This window comes from Dendrobates tinctorius, unplaced genomic scaffold, assembly GCF_039654945.1.
Source record: "Dendrobates tinctorius isolate UK_male_01 unplaced genomic scaffold, ASM3965494v1 ptg000009l, whole genome shotgun sequence".
In the NCBI taxonomy this organism is placed as follows: Eukaryota; Metazoa; Chordata; class Amphibia; order Anura; family Dendrobatidae; genus Dendrobates; species Dendrobates tinctorius.
The window spans coordinates 10,137,824-10,157,376 of NW_027361677.1; the positions used below are offsets into that span (position 1 = coordinate 10,137,824).

Here is a 19,553-nt window from a genome sequence, read left to right on the forward strand (position 1 = left end):
ATGGCACCCAAGGCATCTTCTGTATGTAGCGAATATAGCCTGGAGGGGTCCTGAAATATTAAAACATAACCTTTAATCAATTATTAAAAAGACACATCACATACCAAATAAAGTGCTCGTGCAAACCAGTGCTCATTAAAATATGGTTTCGTCTCACCACTGTTGACGGACAAAAGTGCATCGCCCCATGCCAGGGCTGTGGGGTTCTCTGTACCGGGCCCGTTGGCTTCAATGGGAGTTGTCACAGTGACAGTGACCTGGTCCGTGGCCCTAGGCGTCCATTGTAAAAGGGGAATGTCGAGCTTGTGGGTGATTTAAAGTTTGTGAATAAATGATTCGTGACGCCACCTGTGGTGTTCGGCAATGAAGATGTTAAGCCGACGCTGCAGACAGATCCTCTGGGACAGATGGTGTGTTGCAGCAATGATTTTGTGGCCCTCCACAGGTAGGGCAGTAGTCCCAGGGCAGAGTAGGTGAAATGACGGTGAGGGGAGACATGGATGGTGCAGTGTTGGGCACAAAGATGTAGCAGTGCTGAGTGTGTTGGTGCAGGAATAAGTGGAGGACACCAGGGCATGTAGTTCCAAAGCTTTATTCAGTCTGTTGTGCGTACAGGTGCCCGCATCCGTGCTGTGTCCTCCAGGTCAGGAGTTCAGCCAACTTCCAGGCAAGATGAAGTACTCCTTTCCAACACTCCGCCAACATATGCCTTTTCTGAACGTCTCCCTTTTGCACCTATAGTGAAATACTCACAGTACTGAGTTACACTGGAGTTCCTCCTGTCAGATGTTCTTATGAACTCTACTTGTACGGCAGACAGCTGTAGCCTGCTTCGGGGACTCCTTGCTACAAAATCCCAGCTCACTCACGTTGCTGTTGTGCCCCCAAGTCTTGTGTGGGAATAAAGTGGTGACAACTTCTATTCCTCCAGTGTCAGCTGCAGGACCATTAGTATCCATACAACCTCGGGGACCGGAGCCCGGCCTTGCGCTGTGAACTTGGGAAGGGTTCTGCTCTAACCCTAATGGGTCGCCCTCCCAGGGCTGTGGGGTACTCGGTACCGGGCCGGTCTCTCAGATGGGAATGTCACAGCAGCGGTGACCCGGTCCGTGGCCCTGGGCGCCCATGTAAAAGGGGTTGAGTTGGGAATAAAGTTTATAAGTGATTCGTGATGTCACCTGTGGTGTTCGGCAAGGGAGATGTTAAGCTGACGCTGCATGCAGATCCTCTGGGACTGATGGTGTAGTGCAGCTATGATGTTTTAACCCTCCACAGGCAGGGCTGTAGTCCCAGGGCAGTGTGGATGAAGGGTTAGGAAGAAGGTGCAGTGTTTGGTACAGAGATGTAGCAGTGCTGAGGATGTTACAGGAAGGAGGCAAGGACACAATAGGGTGCAGTTTCTTTACCTTTACTTGGCAAACGTAGTACAGGGTCCTGATTACAGATGGCACAGGAGCAGGCTAGCCTGGAAGTGGCTTGTCCTCACACCCAGGGCAGCGGGGTACCCGGTACTGGGCCGGTGTCAGGGGGAAAGTATCACGGCAGCTGTGACCCGGTCCGTGGCCCTGGGAGCCCAATATCAATGGCGGTGATGTTGTTCGTGACGCCACCCGTGGTGTTTGGCAAGTAAGATGTTGAGCCAACGCTGCATGCATATCCACTGGGACTTATGATGTGGTGCAGCAAAGATGGTGTAGCTCCCCACAGGTGGAGCTGTAGTCCCAGGGCAGTGTAGGTGCAATAGACGAGGAGAGGCGCAGAATGGTATAGATGCTGTTAACCAGATGTAGCGGTGCTGGAGGTGCTAGCGACGAATGAATGGAGGACACCAGGGCTTGTAGTTTCAACGCTTTACTCACAGTTCGTGGTACCCACTGGTGCCTGCCTCCGTGCCGTGTCCTCCGGGGCAGAGACTCAATCAACCTCCCGGGCAAGTCAGGGTTCTCCTCTCCAACACAACGCCAACATGTGCCTTTTCTGAACGACTCCTCTATTGCGCCTTTTAGTGTGAAGAACTCCAGTACCGTAGTTCTCTGGAATTCCTCCTGTCAGATGTTCCTAGAACCTCACTTGTATGACAGACAGCTGTAGCCTCTATCGGGGACTCCCTTCTCAGAAGTCCTGGCTCTCTATCCAGTTGCTGTTGTGTCCCAAGTCTTTGATGGGAGTAGTGCATTTACAGCCAACTACTCCACCGGTGTCTGCTGCAGAACCATAAGTGTCCATACAACCTCGGGGACCAGGCCCCGGCCTTGCGCTGAGAACCTATAGGCAGGGTTTCTCTTCCAACCCACAACTCTTCTGTTCTCCTACTCCTTCGTTCCGCGCTGTTCCTTCTCTTATGGAAGCAGAGGTTGCAGGTCTACGTCTTTCTCCTTCTCTTCTCTTTCCCGTGCCAGCTGGCTCAGATCACTGAGGCAGCTGCAGCACTCTTTCTAAACTGAACTCAAAATGAACTAAAAACTAACTTCAGAACTGAACTCTTCTTTCTCTGGGACTCACCCCAGACTGACCTTCTGCCAGACTGATCTCCAATTCTAAACTTTCCCTCTCTTTTATACTAACTCCACCCACCTTCCAGCACATCTCGTGTTACGAAGCAGGGTTCCACGAAGGGTGCTCTGCTACCCCCAGCCTGAAGCTGCTAGGCGGACCTACTGAACTATCCTGTGTGTGGGATGCAAATGTTGGAGTGTGGAAAGGAGTTCCCAACTTACCTAGGTGGTGGGGCACTACACCTTAGGAGAAGGTGCAGCACCTCTGTGGCGACTGAGCCTCAGGGGTGCCACATACCCCCCTGTTAAACACAGCACGTCCACGGGCTGCAAGATAACAAAGTAGACAGCAAAGAAACATACAAAAATTTTTGTAATGTATAAACATTTCTCATACTAATCTTCCTATTATAGGAGGTACTCATCTTGAACGTTACAAACAATTCTATCTAAAATGTTTAATTCTAAGTGCAATTCTCAATTCAAAGTGCTATTCTCTGTAACACATTTTCTCTCATACACATTTATTTTTCTACTTTCACTGTCTCTTCTAGACGCAAGACGCTGACCGCAAGTACCTGGTCCGTCACCTGTCTACTTTCAATTCTTTATTCACATCACTCATCTCTAGATCAGACATTCCTAATTCTTCTATAAAAGCCATTTCTCAGTTACTAATACTCTTATAAAACACATTATCTAATACTTCACAGTAAAACATTCAACAGTTATTCTTGTAAGTGCTGGACACCGCTCCCAGCCAGAATTTCTTAGTGTCCTTAGAGGTAGACATCATCTTCGAAAAGTGTCCACGCAGAAACATTATCTTCGCAAAGTGTCTTTATATGTAAAACCAAGAAAGGGCACCTAAAGATGTGCAACTATTTACAACAAAAGTTTTGGATCATACAGCATTCATGATCTCCTCAGTCCCAAATGTAGAAACGCTGCCAATCAAAAGCAGGGCAACAAAAGTGCTACCGGAAAAACATGATGGCAAAACAAGGCACAACTGGTGCATACAAACCCTCCTGGGTAACGAGAAATTTTGAAAATTATTTCTTAATGGCTACCAGATTCAAAGTAGTCATTGGCAATCCGTAAGTACTCCTCTTCCCACGGTGTCAAGCCAGGGATCTTTGGTTTGGGCTGCCGAACTGGAGGTGATGCAAGAGCAGCCAGGTTCTTGGAAGCAGGTACCTGAGCAGTCTGAGTGGTACCGGTGGATGGAGGGGCAGCAACAGGTCTCTTTGGCTTGTACCTTTCGATAAACTCCTCCGGAATACGGCGGATATTCAGGGCGTACCACCCCCGGAGTCCCTCATGCTGGGTGAAGTCCACATACTCCCCAGGCTGCAAGTCTCTATCAGGATGCCCCCTCCTCAGATGGGGCTCCACATCCCGCCGGTTAAAGAACAGGTCGCTGATTCTTTTGGGCTCCGCAATAAATCCGAACCCCTTTTCTCGGTTTGCATTCAGCACCTGCCCCCATCCAGCTGCATCCCGGGGACCATGATGCCCAGCCCGGGCCCTCTCCATCTGGGCCCAGCACAGCCTTCTTTCTCTGCTCTCTCCCGGTATTCCGCTGCCAACTGTCGAATGGTGTCCCGACATCCTGCCCAACTCTCTTCCTTCCGCTCTTCCCGGGACCTGCTCTCACCCACGGCACTAGCATCCCGGTCCCAGACCAGATCCAGGACGACCTGGCCAGCTGCTGCAACGGCGGTACACCCCAGGGCCTTCCCAGGTGGAGGAACATCCGACATACCTGGGGCTTCCTGGCAGTGCGGCCTCTGCTCCGGTGTAGGTGGTGATGGAGCGGATGGTGGCTCCGGATCCGCAGGGGGCTCTGCGGGGACCTGCGCAGCTGCGTCAGGTCCGGGCGCTTCCACTCCCGGGTCCTCCGGTAACTCCTTCCGGCAGGCGGCAACTAGCTGCACAGTCAGGGTAGACGTGTAGATAAGCGCTGCCTGGGGACAGTCTGGTGTGGTAGCGGCAGGTACTGATGGAGAGGGTACTGCTGGTGTAGGCCCCGCTGGGGCGCGCTGCCGTCTCAGCTTCTCTAAGGCATCCTTCCTCAGCTGCAGACTTGTTGTCAATTCAGCTATTTCAGCTTCTAGTTGCTGGCGGTTCATTCCGGAGTTCGGGTTGGAGCCGTCCGCCATGGCGCCAGGGAGATCCCTTTCCCCGCGCTCCGCAGGCCTCCTTCCCTCACTCTCCAAAATGGCGTTCTTCTTCCTGCCTCAGCCTCTTTCCCGCCACTGGCTTCTTCTGCCCCTCCTTCTGGGGGCGGCGTCTTCTTCCAGCGCCTCCATACCAAGCCAGTATACGAACCCCTCGGGGGGTGGGCCATGTATCTGTCACATAGTAATTCAGGCAGGGAAGGCCCAATACTCTTCGTGGTCTTTTCTTAGGACCTCCCATCTCTTCATGCCCTTCTCCGCGCCAGCGGCCGTTTCTAATGTCCATTTTACAGTCTATTAAATCAGGTCTTCTGCACATTTTCAAAAGCACAAAGTCTCAAAAATTTCAGGTGCACAGAACCTGATGGCATCGGGTCTAGTCATCCTGTTCGTGACGCCAAAATTGGGTCGCCCTCACACCCAGGGCAGCGGGGTACCCGGTACCAGGCCAGTGTCAGGGGGATAGTATCACGGCAGCTGTGACCCGGTCCATGGCCCTGAGCGCCCAATATCAATGGCGGTGATGTTATTAGTGTTATAATAGTCTGTGACGCCACCCGTGGTGTTTGGCAAGATGTTGAGCCAATGCTGCGTGCAGATCCACTGGAACTGATGGTGTGGTGCAGCAAAGATGGTGTAGCTCCCCACTGGTGGAGCTGTAGTTACAGGGCAGTTTAGGTGCAATAGACGAGGAGAGGCGCAGAATGGTATAGATGCTGTTAACCAGATGTAGCGGTGCTGGAGGAGTTAGCGACGAATGAATGGAGGACCCCAGGGCTTGTAGTTTCAACGCTTTACTCACAGTTCGTGGTACCCACTGGTGCCTGCCTCCGTGCCGTGTCCTCCGGGGCAGAGACTCAATCAACCTCCCGGGCAAGTCAGGGTTCTCCTCTCCAACACAACGCCAACATGTGCCTTTTCTGAACGACTCCTCTATTGCGCCTTTTAGTGTGAAGAACTCCAGTATCGTAGTTCTCTGGAATTCCTCCTGTCAGATGTTCCTAGAACATCGCTTGTATGACAGACAGCTGTAGCCTCTATCGGGGACTCCCTTCTCAGAAGTCCTGGCTCTCTATCCAGTTGCTGTTGTGTCCCAAGTCTTTGATGGGAGTAGTGCATTTACAGCCAACTACTCCACCGGTGTCTGCTGCAGAACCATAAGTGTCCATACAACCTCGGGGATCGGGCCCCGGCCTTGCGCTGAGAACCTATAGGCAGGGTTCCTCTTCCAACCCACAACACCTCTGTTCTCCTACTCCTTCTTTTCCCTTCACCCATGACAGCACCACCTGAGAGAGGGATCCGCCCCGCCAGGACAGGAACCTACTGAGACATAAGGGGCGGCACCTCTCCCCCGCTTCAGTTGGGTTCCTGTCCTGGAAGGAATCCCACTGTGGCGGTGCCTGTCATGGGCGAAGAGAAAGATAAAGACCCAGGCCCGTCCCGGCGCGGGAAGAACAGGTAGCTTACCTGTAGCGCCGGCCGTCGGGTCCTGGAAGCGCAGTCCCCGGGGTCCCTGGGGCTCCGGGTTCGTGCGGGCGTGGATGGGATCCCGGTGGCTCCGGGAAGCCCCCACCGCGCCGCCCTCCCCTCGCGCACGCCGCATCTCGATCCCCGTGGTAGGGGAGAGACGCTGGCGTCTTCCGGCCGCTGACGTCAGCGGCGCTTGGAATGCTGGGTGCGCCGGCTGACGTCAGCAGAAGGCGACGGTGTAATGGCGCCGGGTGCGACGCCGGCCGGCTTTCTGAAGCGCTGGGCCGGCGGTCGCAGGGGGGAGGGGAGGAAGACGCTCACCAGGCGGAGGCATGCAAATTAAAAGGGGAAAGACAGCGGTAGATCGGCGGTGCAAGATGGAGTCCGAGCAGGAACGTTCAGCGTCCCTGCCTCCCTCACAGCCCTCTGGCAGAAAGCATGGAAGCCATTCAAGCAGCAGTCGCCCCAGCCGCAGGTCGGGGCACTCCTCAAGGTCCAAAGAGCGCGGGTCAGGTGCTCCGACGCAGCCTCCAAATCCGGTACCCTTGATTACGGGTGGTGAGTGATCTTCGTGAATGTCAGCAGTATATTAATAGGGGGTTTTTCTATTGTATGCTTCACCCTGTAGGAAAGGCCCAGAAAAGCAGGAAGCAAGAAGAACAATAGGGATTGTGCTATATGTAAATCTCCCCTAGCAAGAGACTGGCAAAAAGATCTCTGTGCTTCGTGCATTCAGCGAACTATGGCGGAGGAAGCGCCTAGTTTCGCAGCCAATCTAATATCTGCCCTCAGGTCAGAAATGGAAGGCTCAATTAAGTCCTTATTGAAAAAAGGGAAAAAAAGCAGGAAGGATTTCCCTAGTTCCCCCTCAGATTCCGCATCAGTATCATCTCAGGCGGAAAAATCATCCTCCTCAGACTCCTCAGATAGTGACACAGGGGGTAAGCCATGTTTCCCTGTAGAAGATACAGATGCCCTCCTAAAGGCCATTAGAACCACAATGGGCCTACAGGAAGAAAGGGCGGCTAAAACCCTAGAGGACGTCATGTTTGGGGGGCTTCAGGAGAGGAAAAAACGAACCTTTCCAGTAAACGCGAAAATCCAGGCGCTTATTGAGAAGGAGTGGAAAAAGCCTGAAAAATCGGGGGCCCTTCCATCCGCTTCTAAGAGGCGATACCCCTTTGAATACAAGGATACGGAAATATGGGACAAAGTCCCAAAAATAGATGCAGCGGTGTCCAGGTCTTCCAAAAGGTCGGCCCTGCCCTTGGAAGACGCAGGGGTTCTTAGAGACCCGCTAGACAAAAAAGCGGACTCATATTTGAGGCACGCATGGGAAGCGACAGCAGGAGGTCTTAAGCCGGCGATAGCGGGCACCTGCACGGCACGCTCCCTCATGATCTGGCTGCAGCAGTTAGAAGAGAAGCTGGCGTCAAGGGTCCCAAGAGAGAAGATCTTATCAGACATGTATCTCTTGCACGGGGCAGCGGCTTTTCTGGCAGATACCTCGGCGGACTCTATGCGATTAACAGCCAGAGCAGCGTCACTATCAAATGCTGCTAGACGCGCGTTATGGCTTAAAGGCTGTCCGGGTGACCTTCAGTCCAAGGCCAAATTGTGCTCTCTCCCCTGCGATGGCCGATTCCTGTTCGGCAAGAACTTGGACGATATTCTGGAGAAAGCAGGTGATAAGAAAAAAGGCTTCCCCAGATTCCCTATGGATCAGAGGAGACAGCCCTTTCGGAGGGGAAGATTCAATAGAGGGCGTCCTCCCGCTGACAGAAGAAGATGGGAGGATAAAAAGAAGAAAGAATCAGGGTTTATGTTTGGTGGAGGCACCTCCACCTCCAAAAAGTCACCACAGTGACGCCAGTATTCCAGTAGGAGCGAGATTGGCACTCTTTTTCCAGGCCTGGGAAAAGATCTCCTCCAACACCTGGATTCTGAGCATCCTAAAAGAAGGCCTGAAAATCCCCTTTATTCGTCAGCCAAAATCCGTGGTCGTCATCACACCTATCAGGAAGATGACCGAAGAACAACTGGCCTTAGAAACAGAAATCCTGAGCCTGATAGACAAGCGGGTACAAAAAAACCGGATCAGTCATTCAGGACAATCATAAATCTCAGACGCCTCAATCTATGGATAAAGAACCCGACCTTCAAGATGGAATCAGTAACTACGGCAGTGAAGCTGCTACATCAAGATTGCTTCATGGCCGTAGTCGATTTAAAGGATGCGTATTACCACATCCCTATCCATCCAGATTACCAGAAATACCTGAGGGTAGCGCTTTATATTCAGGGCACACTAAGGCACTTTCAGTTCAGGGCTCTTCCGTTTGGCATATCCATAGCCCCGAGGGTCTTCACCAAGGTCATAGCGGAAGTGACAGCCTTTCTCCGGATTCACGATACGGTCATAATACCATACCTGGACGATTTTCTTATAGTGGGCAGTTCAGAGGACCACTGTACAGCACAGCTGACTCAGGTGATCAACACCTTGCAAGAGTTAGGGTGGATAGTCAATTTCAAAAAATCAAAATTACAACCCCTAAAGAAACAGACCTTCCTAGGAGTTATACTGGACTCAGAAAGGCAAGAGTGTCTGCTCCCAGAGTCCAAGATAGAGAAGGTACAAAATCTGGCCTTGGCGGGCCGAAACCAACCATGTATGACATTAAGAAAAGCAATGTCCCTGCTAGGTACCCTAACATCCTGTATTCCGGCGGTCAGGTGGGCTCAGTTTCACACCCGGCAACTCCAGGGGGAGATACTAAGAGCACAAAGATCGCTAAGAGGGCGTTTGGAAGGAAAGCTGGAGCTTTCCTTAAAAACCAGAGACTCTCTCAACTGGTGGTTGAACGAGACAAATCTGACCTTAGGAATACCATGGGACAGACAGGCGACAGATATAATTTTAACAGATGCAAGCTCCTCGGGGTGGGGGGCACACCTAAGGGGCCTCATAGGTCAGGGTTCCTGGACACCTCAAGAAAGGAAGGCATCCTCCAACCTGAGAGAACTGTGGGCAGTGGGCAAGGCCCTAAACCACTTCATTCCGCTACTCCAGGGTCAAGATGTACGCATCATGTCAGACAACAAGGTAGCAGTGGCATACATCAACCACCAAGGAGGGACAAGATCACACTCCTTAATGGAAGCAGCAACAGACATTCTGAGCAGGGCAGAGGATCACCTACACTCCGTGACAGCCCTACACATAAAAGGGGCAGAAAACATAGAGGCAGATTTCCTGAGTCGCAATACCCTGAGGCAAGGAGAATGGGCGCTAAACCGATCCATTTTTCAAAAGTTAATTCAGCTTTGGGGGGAACCGGTGATGGACCTCTTTGCAAACAAGCACAACAGGCAAACAGAAAGGTTCTGCTCTCTAAACCCAAGGGAAAACCCATGGGCAGTGGACTCATTGCACATCCAGTGGAACTTCAGACTGGCTTACGCGTTCCCCCCAGTAGCTCTGATCCCGACTGTGGTAAGAAAAATCAGAAACGATCAAGCCAGGGTGATTCTAATAGCTCCATTTTGGCCAAAAAGGCCCTGGTTCGCTCTGCTACGGAAGATGTCCCTCTCCGATCCTTGGGTTCTGCCAGAAATCCCGGACCTACTAGTTCAGGGTCCAATATTGCACGCTCAGGTCAAAGGATTCCATCTGACGGCGTGGAATTTGAAAGGTCGCTTTTAATAGATAGGGGGTTCTCCCCTGGGCTGGTGGCCACTCTGCAAAAAAGCAGGAAACCGGTGACTACTAACATCTACGGCAGAACATGGGATAAGTTCCTACAGTTCTTGGGTAAGCCGTTAGGGAAAGAACCCCCGATTAGTGACATCCTAGAGTTCTTACAATCTGGGTTGCAGATGGGGTTAGCGGTAAACACACTTAAGGTTCAGGTGTCGGCACTAGGGGCGCTCTACAATTGCAAACTGGCATCAGATAGGTGGATAGCCAGATTTATTAAATCCTGCCATAGAGCTAGGCCTATTCCAATACCTAGAATAGCCCCCTGGGATTTAAACCTGGTGTTAGAAGCCCTTACAAAAGAACCGTATGAGCCATTACATCAGCTACCCCTAAAGTTTTTGACCCTAAAAACGATCCTGTTAGTAGCCCTCACATCAGCCCGCAGGATAAGCGACTTACAGGCTCTCTCAGTAAATCCTCCTTATACGCAAGTCTTTCAGGATAGGGTAGTGTTAAGAACAGACCCCAGTTATCTGCCCAAGGTAGTGTCAGATTTCCATCGGGGTCAGGAAATTGTTCTTCCATCCTTTTGCGAAAATCCAAAAAATCTGGGGGAGGAAAAATTCCATAGTCTGGATGTTAAAAGAGCTCTTGTAGAATATATATCTGCCACTAGCCAGTGGAGGAGGTCACAGTCCCTATTCGTAGCTTTTCAGGGTGCCAGGAAAGGCTATGGGGTTTCAAAAGGGACTATTGCTAGATGGATCAGGGAAGCCATTAGTGTAGCCTATTCAGCTAGTGGTATCCCGATTCCTGACGGCATCAAGGCTCATTCCACCAGAGCCGTGGCGACCTCCTGGGCTGAAAAGGCAGAGGTATCAATCGAACAAATTTGTAAGGCCGCTACCTGGGCCTCACCTTCAACCTTCTTTAAGCACTATAGATTAAATCTATCCTCCTCTGCTGACTTAACCTTTGGTAGAAAGGTGCTGCAAGCGGTGGTCCCTCCCTAAGGTGTTTCGAAGTCTCCAAAAATCTCTCAGGTGGTGCTGTCATGGGTGAAGGGAAAACCACCATGGTTACTTACCGGTAGCCGGTTTTTCCGGAACCCATGACAGCACCCGTACATTCCCCCCCCTTTTTCACTGTATGGTGTGCACAATTAGTAGGGTGTTTTGAGTGTTGTGGTGTTGGATTAAACATGTAACTAACCGGGAAGTCCTCTCAATGCTCTGTAACCCAACTGAAGCGGGGGAGAGGTGCCGCCCCTTATGTCTCAGTAGGTTCCTGTCCTGGCGGGGCGGATCCCTCTCTCAGGTGGTGCTGTCATGGGTTCCGGAAAAACTGGCTACCGGTAAGTAACCATGGTGGTTTCCGCGCTGTTCCTTCTCTCTCTTATGGAAGCTTAGGTTGCAGGTCTATGTCTTTCTCCTTCTCTTCTCTTTCCCGTGCCAGCTGGCTCAGATCAATGAGGCAGCTGCAGCACTCTTTCTAAACTGAACTCAAACTGAACTAAAAACTAACTTCAGAACTGAACTCTTCTTTCTCTGGGTCTCACCCCTGTCTGACCTTCTGTCAGACTGACCTCCAATTCTCAACTTTCCCTCTCTTTTATACTAACTCCACCCATTTCCCAGCACATCTCTTGTTACGAAGCAGCGTTCCACGAAGGGCGCTCTGTTAACCCCAGCCTGAAGCTGCTAGGCGGACCTACTGAACTATCCTGTGTGTGGGTGCAGGTGTTGGAGTGTGGAAAGGAGTTCCCAACTTAGCTAGGTGGTGGGGCACTACACCTTAAATGAAGGTGCAGTACCTCTGTGGCGACTGAGCCTCAGGGGCACCACAGAAGCAACTCGGGTATCTCTCTATCAAATGGGTTGTGTAGTCTCCTTCCTAGCGCTGGCTTGAGGTACATACAGTACAGTGTTACACTGAAGTTCCTCCTTCTTATCTTCTCTTAGAACTACCTCGTATGGCAGACAGCTGTAGCCCTCTATCTCTCTTCGCTCACCGGTCGCTGTTGTGCCTCCGAGTCTTAGGTGGGAATAGAGCATTTACAGCTTCCTACTCCTCTGGTTTCTGTTGCAGGACCTTCAGTATCCATACAAACGTGGAGACCAGACTCCAGATCATGCGCTATCTCAAGGAGGGAGCTCTCTGTCCTCAGCTCAACCTCCAGCTTCTCTCCACACATCTACACACGTTGCCCTCCTCACACTAACTGTTCCCTTCCTGGCCCTCAGAGCGCTCCTCCCCCAATCCTGGTTCAGAGCTCCCTCTGTTGGCCTGGAGAGGGAACTGTGTTGCATGTATAAACTGCTGGAGAGGCCCTTCCTTGCTTCCAAGCATGACATCACCCTCCCTGGAGGAAGGCAATGCCATTGTGGCGGTGATACTCCTGAGGGTGCCACATTAATCCTTAGTCCTCCTCTCCTTACATTCTGTACTAATCCATCTTTCTTATGGAGAGTCAGGCTTTCCGTCAATATCCCTTTCCTGTGCCAGCAGACCCAGGTCACTGAGGTCGACTGCAGCACTTCCTTCATCCATCCCACTCAGGGGATCTTCTCTCCTCCACTGACTGTCAGACTGCCCAAATCCTAAACTCTTCCCGCTCTTTTGGTGCCAACTAAACTCTACCCGCCTCCCAGCACGCTTCGTGTTCCAAGCAGGGAGCCACCATAGGGTGCTTTGCTACACTACTATGTTGTGTGGGATGCAGGTGTTGGAGTGTGGTCAGGTGTCTCCACCTTACCTGGATGGAGGGGTACCACACCTCAGGAGGAGGTGCAGTACCTCTGTGGCGACTGAACCCTCAGGGGCGCCACAAAAGACCCCGGCCTCCTTCCGAAAGTACCTTGCCGGGTCATGGATCCAAACAAGGGAAAGGGGAATATATGGGGAGAGAGATGTAAGCGGTATGTACTCCCTGGGAGTATTCAGCCCCATATCATTGGAGGTATCACTATAGGGTCCACTTGGGGCCTGTCCTTGTTAGGAAAGGAGCAATACTGGAGCACGACAGGGAGCCTAAAAAATTATTACATACCGCTTATGTCTCTCTCCCTATATATATTCCCCTTTCCCTTGTTTGGATCCATCTCCTGGCAAGGTACTTCCGGAAGGAGGCCGGGATCTTTTGTCCGTCAACAGTGGTGAGACTAAACCAGTTTTTAATGAGCACCGTTTTGCACGAGCACTTTATTTGATTTGGTTGTGATATTTTTCTTTTTAATAATTGATTAAAGGTTGTTTTAATATTTGCCCCTCCAGGCTATATTTGCTAGTTAACCCCTGAGGGTACTTTGAATGGTAGTGAGAACCTCACACCATAGCTGACATCATCTTCTGTATGTACTTGAAATTAAAATGTCGAAATTTACCACGTGATGCCAAAATACATGGGCCTTCTCCCTGATATCCATGGCACCTGGGCAACATCTAGCGCGTGTAGCTTTGTAGGCTCCATGTGCAGCCCTTGAGCACACAGCTCTAAAGATTTAAAGGGTCTTCAGCCCTAGAACAACACTTATGTAATTTTTTTTAAAGGCTAAATAATGTTCTAAAGTAATAATGATTGCTCAGTGTTCAGAGCATGGCTTGGTATACTCTATAGCAGCTGTTTTCATGTACTGAATCTCTGCTCCTATTAAAGACAATGTGATCTGAGTCTCAGTACCCCGGGATGGCTTTGTACATTATAGTTATCAGCCCCCACAGATGCCGATACTGCAAACAAAAACCTCAAAACCCTGTGCTTTTCTCCCCCCTCCCCAAGTCCAAGGCTGAGTCCGTTTCCACCTTTGCTCCCTGTGCCTTACTGTCGGCAGTGCTGATGTCACGTTGATAACGCTGCAGTCAATTAGCTGCTCAGTTCACTGATGGACTGCAGTGCTGCCAATGTAATGTCCGCACTGTAGATACTTGAATTTGCGGTGGATCCTCAGCACTGGACCCGAGAAGGCAGTAAATATTCTTTGAAAGCAGGCTGTAAACAGTGGGTTTGAAGGGGTTACCCAGCCTTAGAGTGACAGCAGACTTGTGAATCCTCACATTACGCACACTGCACACGGTCAGGATTCTCCAGTGCTGGCAAGTATGTGATTTGCATACCTGCAGTCACATGCCAACTAGACTTGCTCAGCCTTGCTCAATACAAGTGTACTGAGTGAGGCTAGACATGTCTAGTTGGAATGTGGCTGGATGTATGCACTGCTGGTGACGTCACCAGAGAATCCTCAGAGTGCTGCATGTGAGGTTTCACAAGTCTGCATTAAGTTTAAGGCCCGACCATCCCTTTAAGGACCAAGAACTGAATAGGTGAATCTTGTCATCTGTCGTTCACCTATAATGTTGCATTATATGTTTGTAAGATAGCGACAGGGTTGTAGTCATGGCTCCATTCTCAGGGCTTCACTTACCCCAACTCTTCTCCCTGGACAGACAGGGTCTCTCCATCATATCAGCACAACCTGTGCTCACTGTGCTGGCAGCTACTTCTTCACCGCTATGTCCCAGTCCCCCATTCTTCCCTGCGTTTAAAGTTGCTTTGGACTGCCTCCTGTCCTTTGAACAAAACAGGTTTATTATCTTTAGGACACAGCACATCCATTACACTTCCAGCACATTCTCCACAATGCCTGCAGTACATTTCTGTCTTTCCCTGCGTCTTCCTCCATGTCACGGAATAAGCCACAAAGATATAACAGGACGAGGTGTCCGGTGAAACGCCACTGCAATATATCCCCCCTTCAGCCTGCTCCATCTCAGACTCAGAAATACTGTCCACAGGGCCGTCCACCACGTCTAGAGTTAGCCTAAAAGTGCACGGGCAGGTTATGTGCCCACGTTGCGTTTTAAAACGCACAGTGAAAACCGGACTCCTTCCCAGAAATCGTGCGTTTTTTTCCGCGCGATTTCACCGCGATAATGTTTGCGATTTTGCCGCGATTTTCTCAAGCACTTTCCAAGCGATTTGAAGCATCGCTTGGAAAGTGATTGACAGGTTGGTCACACTTGTCATACATAGTGTTTGACAAGTGTGAGCAGCTTTTTACTATTGAGGCCGCCTATGCGGCATCAATAGTAAAAGATAAAATGTTAAAAATGATAAAAAAAAATAAAAAATCGGGGTATATTTTACCTTCCGACGTCCCGGGCCACAGCGTTCCCAGTAATGCCTTGCGAGACCTGTGATGACGTTGGTCTCGCGTTACTATAGTGATCTCGCGAGACCACGTCATCACAGGGCCTTGCCGCAAGGCATTACTGGGAACGCTGATGCCCGGGATGGCAGCGCGGGACGCCGGAAGGTAAATATACCCCGATTTTTATTTTTTTTATTTTTTATTCTTTTTTTTTTTTTTTTTTACAGGGGTATGGTACCCAGGGCCTGGAGGACAGTCTCTTCTCCTCCACACTGTGGGTACCAACCGCACATGAGACGCTTAACTTCCCGCATGGTGGGCATAGCCACATGCGGGAAGTAAGCGATTCTCATGCATTCCTATGGGTGCGGAATCGCGGCAATTCTTTGCGATTCCGCACAAAAGAATGATCATGCTGCAATTTTTTTCCGCGATGCGATTCCGCCACGGAAAAAAGCGCAGCATTAGTACAGCATGTGCAGAATGCCATAGGAATGCATGGGGGGCGTTCTGTACACGATTTTTAAACGTTTTCGCGCCGAAAATCGCTGCAAAAATGCTTAATCGCATCGTGGGCACACAGCCTTACGGTGGCCCACTCCATCATCTTCTGCTACTCTCTTCACTTTCCACTACACTGCTGTGCATACTGTGCTCTTGACTCTTCTCTTCCGTTCTTACTCTTCTACTAATTTCCAGGGATGGCTGGGCTTTTGCTTAAAACGTTACGTGGTAGCTGAGCAGCACAGGCCATAGGCCACCTGAGCACATACAGGGGTCTACCCCTGACTGACTAGGTACAGGAAGACTCTCTATCTTATTTCCAGCTAACCCTTCCTATTAACTCCTAAGTGTCCTACAACTAAACCTTAAAATAGTGTGCTCAGTGGCCCTTTTCCCAAACTGCACTGTCCCCATCTTACACATAGTATAAATATACAAAAACACATCAGTGAGATACATAAATATAAATAGCAGCATAAGGATTTAAAGAGGCAAAGCCCACACCCCCTTACATGTTGGATACCTGGGAGTAGTCTGACTATTGTGCTGTAATCTGACTGCACCATTAGTTTGTCTTTTACGAGACTTTACTATTTGTTTCTTACAGGAATTACATTGTTAATGGAAATCAATTTTAATGTCAGGAAAGCAGTGTTACTGGCCAATTTATGCCACGGTTTTATGGACTGCAGTTCTGTATTATGACTCTGCAGTTTCCTCTGGCAAGCCTGCGGAAGTCTAAATATATCTTGGCATTTTTCTATAATGTGAACTGTCACTGGGTTATTGTAGAGCTCCACCTTCTGCCTGAAATCACAATGTACAGGGAGAATTTCCCTTAAATACTTATTCCACTGGTATATGTGTAATATCTCCCCTCTTTTGCCCTCCCCTCTTTTGCCCTCCCCTCTTTTGCCCTCCCCTCTTTTGCCCTCCCCTCTTTTGCCCTCCCCTCTTTTGCCCTCCCCTCTTTTGCCCTCCCCTCTTTTGCCCTCCCCTCTTTTGCCCTCCCCTCTTTTGCCCTCCCCTCTTTTGCCCTCCCCTCTTTTGCCCTCCCCTCTTTTGCCCTCCCCTCTTTTGCCCTCCCCTCTTTTGCCCTCCCCTCTTTTGCCCTCCCCTCCTTTGCCCTGCCCTCCCCTCCCCTCTTTTTTTTCTCTTTTTTTTCTTTTTTTTTTTTTTTTTTTTTTTTTTTTTTATCCTATACAGATCAAGTGATCAGGATTTGAATACCCATAGATGTAGCTATAAGGAAGTACATGGATCACTTGAGCAGGGGACTTCTTCCTCGAGGGTCCCAAACTAACTGGTCAGCATTCCCTCACTCCCCCCGAGCTACCAATCACCTGTACAAGAGACTTGTGCCTTCCCATTTAAATGGAGCAAAGATCGCACCTTTTATTAGAGTAGTAATACAGTTTCTTTCAAACTTCTAAAGAGATTGCATGGAATGGTAGTACACATGTGCCCAGTCTACGTGAGACACGACTTTTTTTTTTTAATACAAAGAACAGCACCAAATGGGTCTAAAATTGTGTTCCATATTGCAGTTCTGTCCTACTCACTTGTTTTCAGCTCATCTGCAGTACCAGACAAACTGTGGATAGGCGTGGCGCTATATTTCAGTTAACAGAAAAATAGATGTTATCAGAAAAATCCACTTCTTTCTCTTCCTGGAATTCAAATTTTTTTCTTTTTTGGAAAATTGTCAATTTACGGGAAAACTGTGTTCATTGAAGACATATGCTATCTAATAGAAGATTGACACTTGGTGCTCTTAAAGTTCTATGGAGAAGTTGCATTAAAATGTTTGGCTCCGCCTCTATCTCCTCCTTTTCCATAGAATTTAAAAAGCACCAACTGTCATACTTTTATCTTGGTTATGTAAACATTGGTTTTCATTGAATACAAATTTCACCCATGAATTGAGAATGGAAAATCAGTCCAGGAGAAGAAACAAGCAGGCATATGACTTCACATCAACTTTGCTTCCCTTTCAATGCAAGAATGAGCAGAGCAGGGTTAACCCTTGAAGGGTCCATTGTGTCAGGCCAAGTGGAAGATTCTCTGGCCAATCCCATCATGATTGGTAAAGCAATTTTTTTTTTCTTTTTTATGTATCCCATTTTTTGCATGTCTTTCCAGGCTGCGGTGTCAACCTCGGCCTCCGCGGCCTGGAATCATCGGAACAGTTCATTTATAAAATAGCCATAGCCGTGGACCAGAGCGACGTCTTCGAAGCCTTGGCAGCCAAAATCAAGCACTCCAAGCAAGTGGTGGAAGAGTTCAAGCTTCACGGACTTGAGACTTCAGTATTTGAATAAATTATTGGTCAAAACCCAAGTTGAGACTCGAGGTCAAATGCCCGACTGGGTATCCAGTCCTTGAATGTGAATTACTTAGTTTTATTAATTCTTTTTGGACATTTTTTCCTTTTAACCCAATAATTTTCAAAAAATAAAGATCTGCACTACTCGTCAATAGCATAATACGGAGATTGTGGTACTAATCAAGGGCTAGGGGGATTTTCATATTTATCTGCTGTTTTTGTGTATTTTGTCTTATTTATAATCAATAATTTTTTTATTTTAATCGCTTTTCACTGGATTATCTTTTTTTGCATCAATTGAAAATGAAAAATAAATGCAAATTATTCACCTTGATTGGTCTAGTTTTCTGACTTTTGTTTCATATAGGTGGAGAACAAAACTAAAACTAGATGTGTATTTCCTGAAGGAAGTACAGATAGTGCTTTGAAATGGTGCCCGGGCTGCCCCTTTAAGAGAGACTTGCCTGCTGTCCCTGAAAGACTTTCCACTCAGGATCTGTTTTAACTGTGGGTGCCTCTCAGGGGCCACTTTGGCCTTTGGGGCCCCTCAGGGTCTGATTTGGTGGGTGGGGCCCCTCAGGATCTGATTCGGTGACCTGGGCTCCTCAGGGCTTGAATTGGTGGGCGGGGCCCCTCAGGGTCAGATGGGGTGGGCGGGGCCCCTCAGGGTTAGATTTGGGGTGGGCAGGGCCCCTCATGGTCCGATTTGGGGAGGCCGGGGTCAATCAGCTTTCGATTTGGCGTGCCGGCCTTTAAGAGCCAGTTTGGCGTACTGGGCTTCTAAATCTACTTTGGCGCACATTCTCTCTCAGGGGCATGCATCATGTGATGAAGCTAGATTGGCATTTGTGCTCTGGGTTTCGCTTTAAGAGCTGATATTATCTGCCAGAATCTGTGTCCTGGGGGGGTCATGTGAAGTTCGTAGGCGTTGGCATAGTAACTGTGTCTGCCTGCACATATCAATGAGCTTAACTGCCATTTGAATTGCCTCAGGGCATGTTTTCTCCGTGGCAACATTTTCCCATTGAAAAGCATTGAGACAATACATTCCAATGACAGGAAAATGTTTTTTCAAACGCAAATTGCGCAAAAACTACAAATCCGATCGACACGAAAAATACTTAGCAAACCACTCGTGGATGCTGGCTTCGAAACTACACCTCAACGGAGTCTGTGCGTGTAGCGGTTCGGGCCGCATTAATTGCGGAAATCAACTGAATAATAAGAATAAGTTAGCCGCGTTCGGATTACAATATGGTTGTTTTTCAAACCAATATAATTAGATTTACACTGAAAGATCATGAATGAGTGTTCTTAGAAGCGTGCGTTCGATTATTTTCCCGCGTAAACAGGTCTCCGATCACACGATGAATGAGCAAAGCGTTAATTCGTTAGGTGAAATGATGATTTGGTGCAGGGATCCTTATTCTCTGCACCATAGTCCTGTGTAAGCAGGGCTCGCACTGCCAAGAACAGCGGCCTAGGAGTAGTGAACGATCTAGTAAAACGCTCAGTGTGCATGTTTCCCAAGGTCTGCCGGTATAAACAGCGTAGTAATGACCACTAATTAGTAAATGTCTACCGATCAGTGGTCGTTTAGTGTTGATCGATCATTGTAAAGTGACCCTTTCGACTGCCTACCATTGAGGTTAAGTAGTCGAAGCGCCCCCTAGTGTACCAACTATATATGACAAGGTAAAACTACGTTGTGCCCTTGTGTCG

At 49.2% G+C, this 19,553-nt stretch overlaps 1 protein-coding gene across 3 annotated transcripts in view; it reads left to right on the forward strand.

Annotated features, from left to right (window-relative positions):
- Nucleotides 1-18,165, forward strand: part of LOC141096232 (uncharacterized) — a 119,987-nt gene extending 101,822 nt beyond the window's left edge. For all 3 annotated transcript variants that reach the window (XM_073582738.1, XM_073582746.1, XM_073582754.1), the window contains one exon: nt 17,648-18,165. In XM_073582738.1, the coding sequence (XP_073438839.1) occupies nt 17,648-17,826 (179 nt within the window). In that variant the 3' untranslated portion in view covers nt 17,827-18,165. The remainder of the gene's footprint in view (nt 1-17,647) is intronic.
- Nucleotides 18,166-19,553: the final 1,388 nt, after the last annotated feature.